Source organism: Bombus bifarius, unplaced genomic scaffold (genome assembly GCF_011952205.1).
Source record: "Bombus bifarius isolate JDL3187 unplaced genomic scaffold, Bbif_JDL3187 scf7180000008214, whole genome shotgun sequence".
Lineage (NCBI taxonomy): Eukaryota > Metazoa > Arthropoda > Insecta > Hymenoptera > Apidae > Bombus > Bombus bifarius.
Genome location: NW_022884517.1, coordinates 1,054,105 through 1,070,721, shown reverse-complemented (window position 1 = coordinate 1,070,721; position 16,617 = coordinate 1,054,105). Strand labels below are relative to the sequence as shown.

Here is a 16,617-nt window from a genome sequence, read left to right as displayed (position 1 = left end):
TAAAGAGACTGAAAAATTGTACGTATTTGTACGGTTTAGCTGTTTCTCTAATATTAATAATATCGGTGAATCTAAAACTAATTTAAAAATGAAGAATACGTTTCCGCGATAAAGCTTGCACGAAAAGTTTCTTTCGAAACTGTCTTAATTTGCAAATAGTAGATGTACGACTATAATCGAGCAAGTTTATGTAATTATATAATTTTAATTTTTAGCATAATATATTGGCATATAAGTAAAACGATAAAAATGACAAACAATTTACAATTTTTGCACGGTAAATAAAAATGTAACAAGCTGTCGAAATTATGTATATAATCGATTCTCGTTTTAGTTTAGTTTTATAGATCATTATGATGCGATTAGAAAATGTTACCTCGAAATTTTCATTTTGCACTTTTCTTCTCTCAAACAGACAGACACGTGAAAATTTCAGTAGATCCGTTTTCACGCGTGCCGTTGCTCATTAACGTCGAGAGCCGCGCAACGGCGTTAACGGCTTGTTAGCGTTTTGCAAGCGATGTCACGATAGGCGTGCCGTGATAATTTATTGGCTCGTAAATTTACGCTTTCCCGAATATACAGGATACAGGCACGTGTTTACTCGACGTCGACGTGCTATATCTGTCCATGGCTGATCTTTCCGATGATAGACAGCGATGCAGCTTCCGCGACCGATTTGTCGGATGAGTGTTATATGGAGACATTATGTCGACGGAATTTGTCGGAAGGAATTCACTGCTGAATACGCGATTCGCCACTAATACACGATTCACTCGATGTAATTGAAATTCTAGTCTCTATAAATGTAAACACGATTGACGCTCTTCGCGTTCGAAAGAGCTTATGTTTTCGAACCAGATTGTTGGATATGTCAATCGACGTTCCAAAAAAATATAAACAGGCTGTTTGAATTGTTAAAAAATTATTATTACACAGTGAGCTGTACCAATTATACAGGGTATCCCAGTATTGATGGTGCAATCTGGAGGGTGCGATTGTATATGAGAAAATAAGTCGAATATATGGAATAAATTTCTTTTATTTGAGGCTTCGTTTTCGAGAAAATCAAGCTATGACTTGTCAAACGGCCCTCGATACAAACCATTATTTACTGTATCCATTTATGTAGAAATGTACATATTAAATCAAAAGTTTATTCCGAGGACAACACAAGTCTTCCACTAGCAAAAGCGAGGATCATTTCGGCGTTCGAAGAACTAAAAGCGGAAAGTACGTTGGAAAGCGTGCACGAAAATTTAATTCGGAGACACACCTGTGTATGCAGTTCGGTCGCCAGCATTTTCAACATTTTTTGCAGATCTTAAAAATTACATGCTTTATTATTACTCATAAATCTACAAGATATAGTTTGTCCACCACGATATGTCAAATAATTCCAAAATCTTTAATTTCATCAATTCCGAAATGGTTGTTAACTGTTAAATATAGAAATGGGAAGGTTTATAAGGTCTTAATATGTTATGTATCTCCATTCGTTTCTATGTTTTTATGTAAATATAAATAGATGTATTTACTTTTACGTTACATTTGTAACGTTATATTTATATTTACAACGTTATATTTGTATTTATTACCTTTCTTCTTAACAAGTTTAATAACGTTAATTAATTTTGTTTTACAAGTTTTATAATTTCTATAAATGTGTCTTCAGCAACTTTAGTTATTCACTTGGTATAAAACAACATTTTATATCAAAAAGATTATCGAACCTACCGTTTTTGTTTCTGTAATGTATTTTTGTAATTTTGCAATGAATGTTTTTTGTAACTGACTGTACATTTGAGATTGTTTGGTTAAATTTAGTAACGAGTAAAGAAAGATTTATTTTTATTATCACCATGATATCGTTCCGCTTGAGTCAGTGGTCATTTTAGAAGTACTATTTATTGGTCTGTTAACGAAATTATAAAAAGATTTTAAGGATGTCGTGATTATTATTTTGTTTGGTTAGCATGATGAGCATAAATAAGGAGTTATGAAAGTTTCAAATGTGGTTTGTTATCTTAAGCACGATCCAAGATCCATTGTTTTTAAGTTATATTTCACCAAAAAGAAAGACAAGGAAAAAATATGTAACGTTAAATAAGAGATTCAATGAGACTTGGAATTATTTCCTCTTCATTATAGGCGATGAAAGTGTGCGAACCAATTTCAGAATATCGTATAACTTATACATGTATGTATTATAATAAGTGCGTGTGGAAACTGCCTTTTGAAATGTAATTATTGACCGGGACTTACGCAACTGATTTATTGAGACTGACTGAGAGTTCCAAAATTAAATAATAATTTTATCGAAGATATTTCAGACTTTCCGGCATTTATTACATAAGAAAGTAAATTTTACTTTCCTGTTTTGTACCGTTTATGGATATATGTACATCGAATCATTTCAATAATTTTTTGGAAATTGTAATATAAATTATTATTTCGTGCTACAGAATTCGTATGCTACAGAATTGGGTTGAGTTTCCTCGGAATTATTATAAAATATATTGAGAAATGTTAAAATAAATCGATAATACCTAAATATCGGCATACTTTAAAAATATCGTAAAATATTACAAAATATTTATGAAACATTCTGAACAATGCATTTGCGCTTCACGGAGAAAAGAGCGTGGGGTTACGTATATACCTATATCCGAAAAATATAGAAATATTCGATTTTTATCTGTTTTTTGTTAACAGGACGTATACGTATATACCTTTTAAAAGAATTCAGACGCTAACAAAGAAAAAATTTCAAATTTTACCAATTAGATTTTTCCACCGCAATCCAAAAGTACGATGAATATTTTTTCAGAAGTATACGGTATACATTTTTACTATGTATGATAAAAAGATACGAGTGTAGATAATTGAAAAATGATTTTTTTTAAAGAATAGATTATTTAGTAAACAATAAAACCTGTCCGCTTGACTTGTCTGTTAAAACTACACCGTAACGAAACTCACGTGAGATCTGAAAGCGTGAAATCACGTTAGAAGGCTTATAGGATTACGGGAATTAAAATCGGACCACTACCGCTGTTGCCTTTAGCGAACACCAACATGTTTGTTCAACTTCAACAAATGTCTAGCTGGATATTCCTTGATATTTGTCTTATCACACCTCTGCAGAAATTAAAAAAGATTTACCTTGGTATCTTCGTAATTCGTATTTATTATTATTCTTATTGTTATCGTAAGTGCAACATTGTATTGCATCACGGATTAATATTACATATATTCCATTTATATGTATTGGTATATATAAATATATTATTACTTAAAATGTCAGGTGAATGTAATACAAAGCGAGTTTTATAGTATTGTGAAAATCGCAACATTTTTTGAGTTTTAAAAGCTCATCCTCGATTCTTTTTAAGTTTAGGTTTATATAAAAAATACATATAATCGAGGAACGTTTTCAACGCAATGCATTAGGTCCGCAAAACTAAAAGCAAAGAAAATTTGTCACTTTACCGAAAAAGACAAATTTAATATTTAACGGAAGGTTTCACAGAAGTTTGAAAAGATAGTCTAATGAAAAGCTAATTCAATATCTGGATCGTCTATTTGAATTGCCTGGAATCGTCCGATCGTAAGAGGTTTCGAATGGAATTTCGTTTAGTCGGCAACCGAAACGGTTCCCATTAAATTTAAGCTCGTTAGCGGAGACCCGGGACATGACGCATCATGTAGTTCACAGAGCGGCTACTAGACACCGAAACGTTAGGAGATCTATCCTTCTGGCATTCAAAGACAGTCCGCCGAACCTAACCAGGTATCATCAGCTTCAGAGAAGTTCAACGTTGATCGCCAGCTGTATCGATAAGATCTGATACAGACACTCGAGTTTTCAAAGGCTGCGAAAGGTCACGAACCCTTCTCGGCCGTGTCGGCCGTGTGCATCGTGATACTTTACGCGATCCATTCGCGGTCAGTAGCCAGGGTTCCGCGAATCCGTTTCATGCTAACTTTCGTAACCGAACCGTTAGGCTGTTTTATTTTAACCATATAACCCCCTTTCTGAAAGAACATCGGTTCCCCATACCGAGAGGAGAATACATATTATATATCACGAGCCACGTTCAAGCTGACTTAACGAACAGAAAATGCATCGCGATGCTTTCCTACGTTCGTAGATAAAAATAAAGAAATTTTCTTTATTTCGAACGTGCTGCGGTGATTCGATTTTACCTCTGTTATACATGAATTAGCCTATGAACATATATATATTACGTAATTGTCAGCATAAAACATAAGCGAAAGTATATACACACACACGTGTACTTATATGTCTTTCTATAAGCAATTTGGTCGTTCAATCGTTGATTTATTATCCAATAAATACATTTGTTGAGAATTACGTAACTGCGATGTAATATGTGGATCGTTTAAAGAATTCTTAGAATTGAATTGAAAAAGCTACCTATACCTACATATATATAATTATATTATACATACATATACGTTATACATAGTTCATTTCTTAATATTATTTTATATGATATACATTACATATGTATGTGTCACGATCGTAATAACATTATGTAGGACTTGCATTAAACACTCTTTGTTTGAGATTGTTTCTTCCAAGATCCGGTGATCAACTGATGTTGGCCGTTACTGTTGAGTCCGTTGAGTCGTCTGTAGCGGGGAAGCATGTGTTCTGAAATTACTAAAAGATAATGGGCGATATAGTAACTTAAAGAAAAAGTAAAACGTTATCTCGAAATACTTGCTCCTGCATCGATTAGGGACGTATAGTTTCACCATAGATCGAGATACAACCGTCTTCGGTTAGCGACTATAGCGTTTTCCTCGACAGTTTGAAAAGGTTTAGAGCGAATAAAGTCAAAGCATACATCTTCTCTTATCAGGACGAATGTCCTTTCCTCGTTCATTAGGGAATCGTTATTGCTTTAAACAAGACAGTGTAATTCGATTAATTAGCTTTTACGCGTATATGTGCACATTTGCATAAGCACAGACACATATACATACGAGGAAGAAGGCAATGGGATCCGGAAAGAACCGGATAATTTTTAAAATGTCCCAACCCAAGATGTTTGATGGAGAGATAACGAACAGTGAAAAGATTCTTTGGGAATCTTTGTGAAAAGAAAAGTTTTAAAATTGAGTAGCTTGTATCAATTAATTTCGGAAAGGAATGTTATGCATATTTTGAAATAGGTACTTTAGAAAGGTAGAAATATGTTATGATAGATCAGGATGACAATACATACATATATTAACAGAGTAAATATAACATTTAAATATAAGGTACTTTTCTTTGGTTTGTATCTATATTTACGTATTATATTATATATAATTAATTTATATTTTTTAAATAATATCAATTTTTGAAACTAATCAGCAACCTAATAATTTACGCACGACCTCTTCTTTGTTCCAACAAAAGCGGTGTGTGAAGGTGTCGTAATGCGTTTAAGATCACTAATTGCAGAAGCAACTGACTCGTATTGAAATTTGATGGAACCATGGTCCTCGACGTCTCTTACGACAATAGACCTCCCTTAGAAGCGATATGCCAGGAATGGCTGTAATTACTGCTCTATCATCTAAAAGCAATCACCAAGCGGTATTCGCTCGATCTAAGTGCGAAACAATGCACCGTTTGACCTAATTTATCACGAGAGTGCCACGTCTGCAAGGAACAATACCTCTTGCTTTGAAAATCTTTATTACGTATCCATAATGGACCCGCAGCTGTCGAAGAACGATTTTAATTTCTGATTAACCATCGGGTTGTCAATTTCAAATTCATATACGAAGGATATGCTTTTAATCGAATGAAATAAAGAAGTAGTAATGATATAATATTTTATTAAATATGTATAATTCTATTTTTCTCTTGTTACATAGAATATCTTTAAGAGAGGATTTTAAATTTACATTATTTCGTATAAAATCCAGTTGTTTATTTTGCTTAATAGGTTGCTTTTGTTGTACCAAAATATTCTTAAACTATACAACGTTGCTTTACGATGTACAATCATACGTCTAAAATAATTTGAGTATTCTACTCAAGACTTCAAGAATCTTCAAAGATTTTTACATCCTTCTATTCCGGAAATTCGTTGAACAACGATTAGAGAAGATACATGCTTACATCCGGGTGTAAGTAAATTACCTCGCAACTTCACCGCAGCTGTTTGTCTCAAAGAATTACACAAATCTGATATTTTCCATTTCTAAACGCACTGTTACGTATTGACTACACGTGCGAGAAATTAAATACTGCCTCTTGCGTACTTTGATCGAATAAAGCCTAGAACAGAAAAGATTCTGTTGCGAACAATAAAATACCTAACTGAAACGTAACCATAATATATGTATGTACCTGCATTCTAAAGCAGATAAATTCTAAGTGAAATCCGCTGACAAGGTGACACTTGCTAATGGCAATAAGTAATGTGTCTGAAGCCACGTTTGCACGCAATAATATGAAGAGCAGGAGAAAAAGGAAAGTTCGCTATAAAGAATAGAGAATCGAGGCGTTTCGATTCGCATGGTCCGAGATTCAAGCTTGTAAATCTTTTTCTTCGGGGTAGTCGATAAATCTTAACGAGGCTAAAAGCATAACCCCGTTGGTTTCGAAGAGCAGAGGAAAATCCAGAAGACGTGGAACATCGATTATACGACGGTTAATCGCTAATTACAGCGATTGCCTCTACGAAAACAACCCAGGGCCTTAGCGTGGCCAGCCACAGCTTAATAACAGGAATCGATCAAGAAATTTCAGACGGTGGCTGAACAAGGTTATTAACTATCGAGAGGTTATTCGATCGATCCGCCACGCTACATTCCACGTGCGTTTAACGACTATACCAATACCTTATACCTATACTTATACCTACACTTACACCTTTATCTTTATCCTCCACATCGAATTCCGTATTTCGTATCTCGTAGGTAATCGGGTATATTGCTGTGTAAAGCATCGGATTTCGGTTTTTCCACGCATCCTTAACGATAATATTTTTCCTGCCTTCCTCAGTTAATTGTGCAGTAAATGCTTAATTATTAAGCAAATAACACATTTCTTCGTTAAAAGAGATCGAATTAAATTTAACGAAATATTTATTCGATAATCATAGTTTTAACATCTTTTTTATCGTATATTTATCTATTTTTGAATGGAGATAAAAATTACGAATTGTACGTTAACATACGGTAAAGTATAAAAAACTGAGTTGGTTACTTAACTCGGTCATAAAACATGCCGAATCTTTTCTCGACTCACAGGTCGTAGCTCGTAGCTTATAGTTCGTAACTGGAACGAGGCTGACAATCCAGACCACGAGGCGAAATTTCAGGACCATAAAAAATCTATTTCGGTGTGAAGAAGCGTTAACGCGGATGTGAAGAAACATTAACGTGGATGCGAAGAGCTGGCTCAGCGGAAAGAAGCGCGTAACGATGGCGTCTCGCGTGAAAACGGAAAATAAGGCACGCTCAGTTTGGTTCGATACACGGATTATTGGGTCGAGTGATCGTATATGAATAGTGTAAGAAGAATCGTTAAAATTGCAACTTCCCTACCGACTTTTCCTCGTTTATCCTCTCCTCCTATTCTTTCTATTCGCTTGATACCTCTCAATTATTCTGTTATTTTCAAGAAGTCACGAAGAACAACTGCGGAACGACGTGCTCGAGTAGAGGAAGCACGAGTCTTTTGGAGATACTTCTTGTTCGATTCTCGAGAATTCAATGGACGGGTCGCCCTCGATATGACGACAGCGCGCCGCACCGCGCGGGACATTTCCGGCGAATCGGGGAAAAGAAGAAAGCGAAGGAAAATTGTCAACGCACACCAGACAAGACACTCTCCATCTCGTTCACGACTCTTTCTCTGCTTCCAATGAATACGCTTGAAATTCACTATTACGATAAACACAAGAATATTTCTCCTCCGATTCGTTAACTTCTCAAGAAACCTGGTGACACTATTGTGATAACTTAAATTAAATGGAAATACGATTAATTCGTAATTTTTTGTAGAAATTGTAACTGCATATGTATATTTTTAAAAATTAGAATGATTTTATGTATTCTATGCATTTTATGTATGTCGTTAAAGATTTGTTTCTATTTACTCTACATATATATACACATCTAAGATTCTCATAATAGATGCATAAATATTTACAATCTACTTATTATTATGTAGTTTTTACTTTGTCCTATCAGAAATAGTCGTTAACCATAATCTTTTTTCTCGTGAGTAAAGGAAACTTTGGTTATTGAGGGTTAAAGACACAAATTTGAATGTGCTATCCATTCTTCGCTAATATACCAATCGTTTTATCCTGCCATTTTTCCCCTGATTGTATCGTACGTTTATCTGTAAGTAGAAAACGTTCACATTTCGCAAAGCGAAGTGTTTCTACATATATCGATTTCATTTAAAGTGTGTTATACCTAGAGGTTATACCTCGTACCCTAACCCAGATAATATATAATACTGTTAATACATGATGCAGGTAGAATGTCCGAAAAAATTCATACACGTGCTCTCTTTTTTCTTTTTGTTTTTTATAACTTCACTTATTCTAATTCCAAGCTATATTCTAAATAATAAATTGTTGTTTTGTAACCCATAAATTATATCTTCAACTAATTGATCGTGAAATAATGGAATCCTAGTGGAATAAGTAGTGCACTCGAAGACATTTATTCCGTCAAAATAGATCAACAATTGCACCATTTTTGTCAGTCTGCCGTTGACTTACCGTGTTTAATTCCTTTACCAAGATATTTGATATTACAGAAATATGGTCGACATTTATTTACTCTTAAGAAGATTGCAAAATGAACACGATTGCGTTGTTCCAATGTCCATTTAATTGTAATACGAGGTTAAACTGTTTCGGAAAGTAAAATTGCTTCAGCAAAATGGAAGGACCGGTTAGTCATCTAATCGGACGTGTATCTGTTTCAGAATGCAACTGCAATCTCCACGCAAGAAAGTGCAGATTCAACATGGAACTATACAAGCTGTCGGGTCGTGTCAGCGGAGGCGTTTGTCTGCAGTGCCGGCATTTTACAGCAGGAAGACACTGTCACTATTGTCGGGAAGGTTACTACAGGGATCCGGCGAGACCGATCCAACATCGTAAAGCCTGCAAACGTAAGTACCCTCCGACAGCCATGGATCACCGCTAATTTAAGATAGCTTGTTCCCACTGATCTATCAATCGGGGATTATTTGTTGCAATCGTTTGCATGTTCCTGGCACGTTCGTTCACCTCCTACAAATTCTACGTTCTATGACTAGACACGTAAGAATATCAGTATCAATGCGACATACACATTGATAGATCATCGTGGCAGGTTCACACTAATTTTTAAAAAGGTACAAGATAGTTCTCGGTATTAATAGAAACAAATTTAACACATAAATATAAAAATGAGAATCCGAATGACAGCGAAATAGATATGCTTATATCTACGAAAAAATTTAATCACAGTACAATATTTTACAACAGTTTAAATATAGTACCTTAGAGTAATTTTAGTTGTAATTAATAATCGTGTACAGAAAAAAATCTACATTCAGATAGCCAATAACGTCCAAATCTCATCTACTTTACCTTTGTCATGGCACAAGTATTCTCTAGATGGATCAGATATGATTCCATTCAGTTAAACTGTCAATCGGCCCTGAAGTGCGCGTTCGTGTCACAAGCGGAAACCAATTATTGATCCGTTATTACTATTAATTTCATCTATTTTCCGGTACTGTTACAAAGTGGCAACTAACCGAGCACTGCTCCTCTGCTCCAATCTCGAGACATTTAATCTATGTCGGTTTGTCTAGGGCCAGAACCCATTGCGGGGATAACGATCTCTGAACGCAAGAAAGCACATCGGAACGTATTCATGCTCGCACGGTGGTACATGGTGCATGGTGCATGGTGCATGGTGCATGGTGCACCATCGTGCATCCAATGTATACACGTTCACGTAGTACATTCCATTCGTACGATTGGAACACATTGGATTTGTTGTCTAGTCCTCCGCGACTACGAACCTCCTCCCGCACTTACTAAATTAACAGCCGACCATGATCAGCAGTATAGTCACGGTCATTTCAACCCGCAGATCCTAATACAGGACTCGTCACAAGATAAGTGTTTTAGAGAATGGCAGAACTCTCATTTTCAGAACTCTGGGTTATGTTGCTTTGTTTTCATACCTTTATCATTTCGTGGAAAGTACTCGTTCGAACGGTAATTTATTTATACGATATCAAAGATTTTCATTACGTCTATACGCGAGAGATGTTTATAATTGTTCTGTCTGATGACAAAAATTTTTATAAAATCGGTCAATTTTCATTCGACGATAGTCAACATACAGAAATCATTTTTTATAATATCGGTTCAAGTTACCGGCTTGAAGCAAAAAAAGCGAAAAGAATGTAACATACGTCGTTTTTGTTACGAGTATCTCGATTGTACTCTTCGTAGAATACATAAATATGTATACGTATACGTATCCGTAGATCAATTTCTCAGTTAGAAAGAAGTTGCAACATATTGGAATACTTAAGCGCAGTATGCGTACAATCGCAGAATCCATAGGAAGTTTCCTGGAATCAGAACTTTGCAACGCATGTAATATCAATGCGATGAAATTTTTTCAATGATAATGTACCGGTATTATGGTTAGGAGCGGTCGATTCAGCATATAGCGTTTCACGTTGTCATGTTCGACACTGCATTCCATTAACATTATAAAATTTAACGAACCTTAAACCAGTTACCGGCACGTTAATTAGCTCCTGAAAGGGGTTGGTTCTCGTTGTTTCATGGTAAATTTAATTCGCACCGAAAGCCCGAGGTTACGTTTCACAGGAGAGAAATGAAATGACGGCCGTGGTGCGTCCCACGCAATCCGCGTCGATGGTGGCTTCTTCGCTCTGAGGACTAATTTATGAAAGTTCTACCATCCTAAGACGAGTTTAAATCTCCTTTTCGTGCCAAGGGCTCGCGGTGAATGTCGTGTCTCGTTGTTATCTTAACGGCTGCCATGGCTGCTAACGAGAATACAGACTGTTCGTTATCTTCGCGGCAAGAGCACGCGCAAGCCCTTGGCCCGACACTTGTGTTTTATATGCGAGCCAGAGACACTGCCAACTGATTGTGAGCACAAGGAAGCCACGATTGCGCCATATCTAAAACCATGAGTTCTTAGTTCAAAACGCATTTAATTACATTTAGCCTCTTTCCTCAGCCGTGTCTTTTCGTTCACTAGTTTTTAGAAAATACCAACTGTCTAAGCTATGCAATAATTTCACACTTTTAGGAAAGCGTTCTCGAACGCGAATTTGGTAAAAATGCGGAGGTAAGAGAAACCTTCCCGGGAAAAGGACAAATAAATAAAGGCAGAAGCGAGGAGTAAGATCGGTGGCACTTAGAGACGCGAACGGGCTGCCGCGACTTCCCTCGGAAAGAATATATTTTAAAAGAGGGAAAATGAAGTGCAGTCAAGAGGGGATGCATCTCCGAAAGGCATTCGCCCCTTTTTCCACGTGCTCCGTGGCGTCACGTCGTCGCAACGTTGCATCGAGTACTCGTGCCATTTCCACGGTTAGTGAACTCCAAATGGCTCCCACAGCGAGCCCTCTCAATTTTGCGCTGGTAGTTTGCAGCACATGGAAAATACGGCCCTGTCGACTGCTACGTACTGTGTCAGGTCAGGCAACCGCTGCTCGTTTAGAGATTTCCACCGCGACGAACGACGACGGCGACGACGACGAGCCTCGCGCCCGCTTTCTCTCTCGCTCTCCGACCTTCTCTCCCTTCCATACTGCGTTTTGTTCACCTCTTTCTGCTCTGTCCTGCCCTCCTCTCCCATCACCTTTTCCGTCTCCCCCTTCCCTTCGTTCCAACAGGCACACACTGAATTGCTCGGGAAATTTGTTGCCTCGTCAACGAACTAACAGCCGTATCTAATGTCATTGTGAGGTGACCCGTGGATGCTTGCCCACCTCGTGCGAACGCACGGAATCTTTTAAAATTGTCAGCCCACCAAAACGTATTGCAGCCGAGGGAACTTTTAGCGTTCCGTTTACCACCTGGCTATAGCTTCCAGGTCGGTTCGCGATTTCGCGAACAGGAATTATGCGCGGTTTATCTCAATGAAGTGTTCGAATGATTTAGGTAAACCACTTGTTCTTGACAGCAATGCTACTAAATGCTAAGGAGCCCGAGTGGTAAAGATTAATTAGAATAACATGGCATTATTGCGCCTATGTATTTTTATGTCTATTTTTGTAAATTCCTAGATTGGTATGTAATAATGTCCGCATTTGCGTCAAGTTCAATCTTTTCTTCGATTTATAGTTACCACAAAATATGTCATTTAATTTAAAACAGTTAGCATTTTGTAATATCTTATTTTACCTTTTCGACGTCAGCAATTCTTAAGAATGTTGTCGTCTAATTTTTTAGCAAAATAATTTTATGTTTCCTGGCATTCTTTTCTATTATTTTAAAAAGCTGATTTCAGATTTCTAGTCTCTTTTTTCTGACTTTCTCCAAATAATCTCCTATGTATTTTATCGCAGTACTTTCGAAAACTGCGAAAGAAGAATAGCTATAAAAACAATTAACATCGTGAAAAGAATATCTAGAAATTCATTTTCACATAACAGTATACAAACGAATTTTCCTAAGAATGAAATATATTCTTTGGTTATTAATATAAAACTAGTAACAATAAAGTTGTTTACGAAATATCGTAACGAGAAAACTGTATTTCATTAATGCGTCGAATCTGCTACAATAAGATGAAAAATAGTCGTAGACCATCTTTTTTCATTCTTTCGTTCTTTCCATTTTTCTTCCTTTCTCGCTCCCCTTTTTTTTAGTTTTGATATCGCTCAGTACCGAATTGTCATGCTCCTCGTGAAGCAGCCTGTATGTGCACACTGCACACATTGGCTGGTAATATTAGAGGCTTCCCCTGTTTGTATAATACGCGTGGCCATACCGGAACGATACGTTTCAACTGTATCCTACCCCAAAAGCTTCAGCCTGTGTTTATTTTACACCCTCCAGCAAGGGTTGCCTCTCAAACAGAATCGGTCACCGAGACATTCGTGGTCTCCCTTCGGGCAACCTTACTGGCCCTTTGTCAAGTCTCCGAGTAGTCATTCGCACCAAAATTTTCTAAACTATCGATTTTTTTTATCACAAAATCGTTTCAATTTTATGGATAAAAAGGTAACGAATTTAGTCACATGTATTGATAGTTCCTAGAAAAATTTTTCGTTTGTACAAAGAAATAAATATACATATGATTTTTCTATCTTTTTAATTAAAATACGTTGATAATAAAACACCGTTTGGAATTATATTTTTCACGCGACAAATTGTCAAATTACGAATTAAAAATATTCGCAAAACGTAATAAATATTTGTAATCAATACGTAATATAAACACAGAATTTTATGTTGTGATATTTTCTGTTTTTTTATTGGATTTTTATTTTATTACTATCTCTGTAGGATTCACATTTTTTATCATCTACCGATTTTTTATTTTCTATCAGTTTCTACTTACGATTTCATGATACGATTCAACACACCGTGTATATAAAATTCAAATGTCGTTGATCTTTATGTCGCATTCATATATACATACGTCGATCGAAGGAAAAAAATATGTATATTATTTTACACCGAAACTTTGACCGTGCTATTCTATTTTAATTAAATATCAGAGCGAAATTGTAACGGTGCTAATATCATACTTTCCTAGCTCATCAGACTTGTCATCAGCTACTGGCGATGGTCTTAGCTCGAAGCTTGTGAAAACCACAGTACACAGACGAAAAAGGTATAGTATCGTACACGCATACAGCAGTCGGAAGGTGCTTGAACCCGATATCAAGTGCAAAGCTTTCCTCGCATACTCAACACACGTAAGCATATTCATTATCCACCACTTAGTCGGGTCTTAAACCAGCGGTGCTTGCAGTGGGATCAGCACTATTAGTCTCTCACGCCCCCCCCCCTCCTCTTTCCTATTGACTCCCTTTACATCTTTTTTACCTGCATCTTTCAATGCCTTTTGCTATCATTTCTTTCTTCCAGTATTCTACCTCCTTTCCCTCCCACTCTTCAGGCATAGGTATTACCCCCTTTCTTTTCTTTCCAACCGATACTTTGTTCACTTGCTCTGTACTTCGGTTCCCATATTTTCCTTCTTTATTATTCTTTCTTCTTATCCGTTCTTTCTAATATCTATATTGTCTTCGATTTATGCCGGGGTTTCTGTACCTTTGCCTGGCAATATTTACGCATGTATGCGTCGATCGATTAACAGGACTTTCAGTTCTATTGTTTTATAAAAATGAGATAATTTGCAAATGCAAATAATCAATTGATAAGTATGTGTTGATAAATTCTCTATATATTAAATAAAATGTTTCGAGATTTCGTAAATCTCTTCGAGAATTTGTAAAACTTCAATTTAACTTGTGGAAACATTTACAGCATATGTACACATTGAATCAAATAACGATAAATACAATAGAAAATCTTATAATTCACATATTGATCGAGAGGTACGACATAGGAAGGAACACTTAACCTTATTACATATAATCAGCCAGGTCTTTACCATGATATCGAGCATATGGAATTCTTTACAGTCTAAAATTCCAAACGAAATTATGAACTTAAAAGTTTTGACAATCCCCTAATAATTTTACGTATTTTAATACTAATGGACAGCTGTGTACATAACTATAAATATTACATTATACGCTATAACTATAAACGTAATCAATTAACAATAATGCACAAGTCCAAATATTTGTGCATACACTAATGTTAATGTTTCCCAAATTCTACGTAAAACAACATCTAGTACAGTTGATAAATACGTGATAATTTACTGAATATATTTAAAAACAAGTCTTGATTATCAACGGACGATCAATGACGCGATCCACGTGTTGAAAGTCTTGTTGACGTATATGTATGGTATGACATATTTTTGTAATAACGGGCATGTATTTCTTGTAGTTTTCTTTCTTGCATCGGTTAACTTGTTTCTTCCTGTGGAGAGTAGCAAAACGTACAGTAGGTATGATCGATCGTCTAGACGGGATAAAACGAGACAAAGAAATCAAGTGCACTCGAATCCGGCAGCCCTCGTTACCCTTTGTTCAGATAAATACACGATACGCATGTAATTACGCGCAAGCATCGAATTTCGTTTACGACCCATAAAAACGATTCTGTTTCCTTTGCTATAGAATATTTCAGCGTTTTTCCGAACGGAAATGAAATTAAAATGAATCGTATTTATTCAACACATTAATCATAAAAGAATTTCGTTCTTCCCTAAAATACTCGATTGATCACTGATACAAAATTAACCCTTACTCCTTTATATCGACGTGTTTGTTTAGTAAATAAATCAATAATAAGATATAATATAGATGCGTAGACTCTTTATTTGCAAATTGAATATTGATTATCCGAATTAATGTAGGTAATGTAGGTACATATTATATATTAGCTTTTCACCATTTTAGAATCAAAAAGCATTTGACCATTATTTTCAGTATACATATTACCTACCTACCGCTTTGGTAATATTATATCCGATTTCATGTTCGATAATTGTAATATTAACATAGAAAACAATTTTATTACTTTACTGCTATTATATTACTTTTGCCAAATTTCAGCACGCAACGACACGATTCTTAATATTTACCTTCGTAGTGCGTTCAAGTATTTTTCTTAAAACTTACTTTTAACGCTGGCTAAGGTTCTTGTATTTATTGTACTCAACGAAATAATTATAAAAAGAATATGCGAAGAGTTGTGCTTGTGTCAAACAATATAAATATTGCTTTTATATTGTTTGTACTTTTTAATACTTTCTTTAATCGCACTGTTTGCAATAAAATTATTTAACTACCATTTATTATTTGATAATATCGAGTTTCTATCAGCTTTTGATTGATGACAACAACTTGACTTCAAGGTGAATGGATAAGCTATTAACTAAAGTCGGCACTGGTAAATATTTGTACAAATTATGCTGGGATAGGATTTTCAGAGGTTTAGGAGGCTGCCATGCCGCGCCACATCGCGCCACGCCGCGCCATAAATGATCTCCCTAATCAGATTGAACCAATTATCCAATCTTGACAGGGGACTAAAACGAAATACACCGACAGAATACAAGATTTCGCATAATCGTAGACTTCAGGAAAAACTATCGAGCGAATTAGTATTTGAATAAGATTAAAATCATAAGCCCAATTTTGAAAGAAGATATCTTTTTAATAAAATTAAAGAAATGCTTCGGCTAATAATACCATTAAATACTTGGACGTTTTCTGGTCTTAACCCTCATTAATCGTTGAATTATAGATGAATTTAGGGTATATATTGTTAATTTATATTATTACTACTATTAGTCTGTTAGCTTTATCCCGTACCTTACGCAAAAAAGACATACTAATATAAATTAAATTCAAATATTCTGAAACTCTTTTGAATCATCTACGAATCAACGATATTAAAAATTAACGACATACATGTATAT

General features: G+C 35.6%; 1 protein-coding gene across 1 annotated transcript in view; it reads left to right on the top strand.

The window, feature by feature from the left end:
• LOC117211016 (netrin-1-like) overlaps positions 1-16,617 on the top strand; it is a 110,403-nt gene that overhangs the window by 50,159 nt on the left and 43,627 nt on the right. Inside the window, exon 2 of the mRNA XM_033454568.1 lies at positions 8,978-9,166. Within this exon, the coding sequence (XP_033310459.1) occupies positions 8,978-9,166 (189 nt within the window). The remainder of the gene's footprint in view (positions 1-8,977; positions 9,167-16,617) is intronic.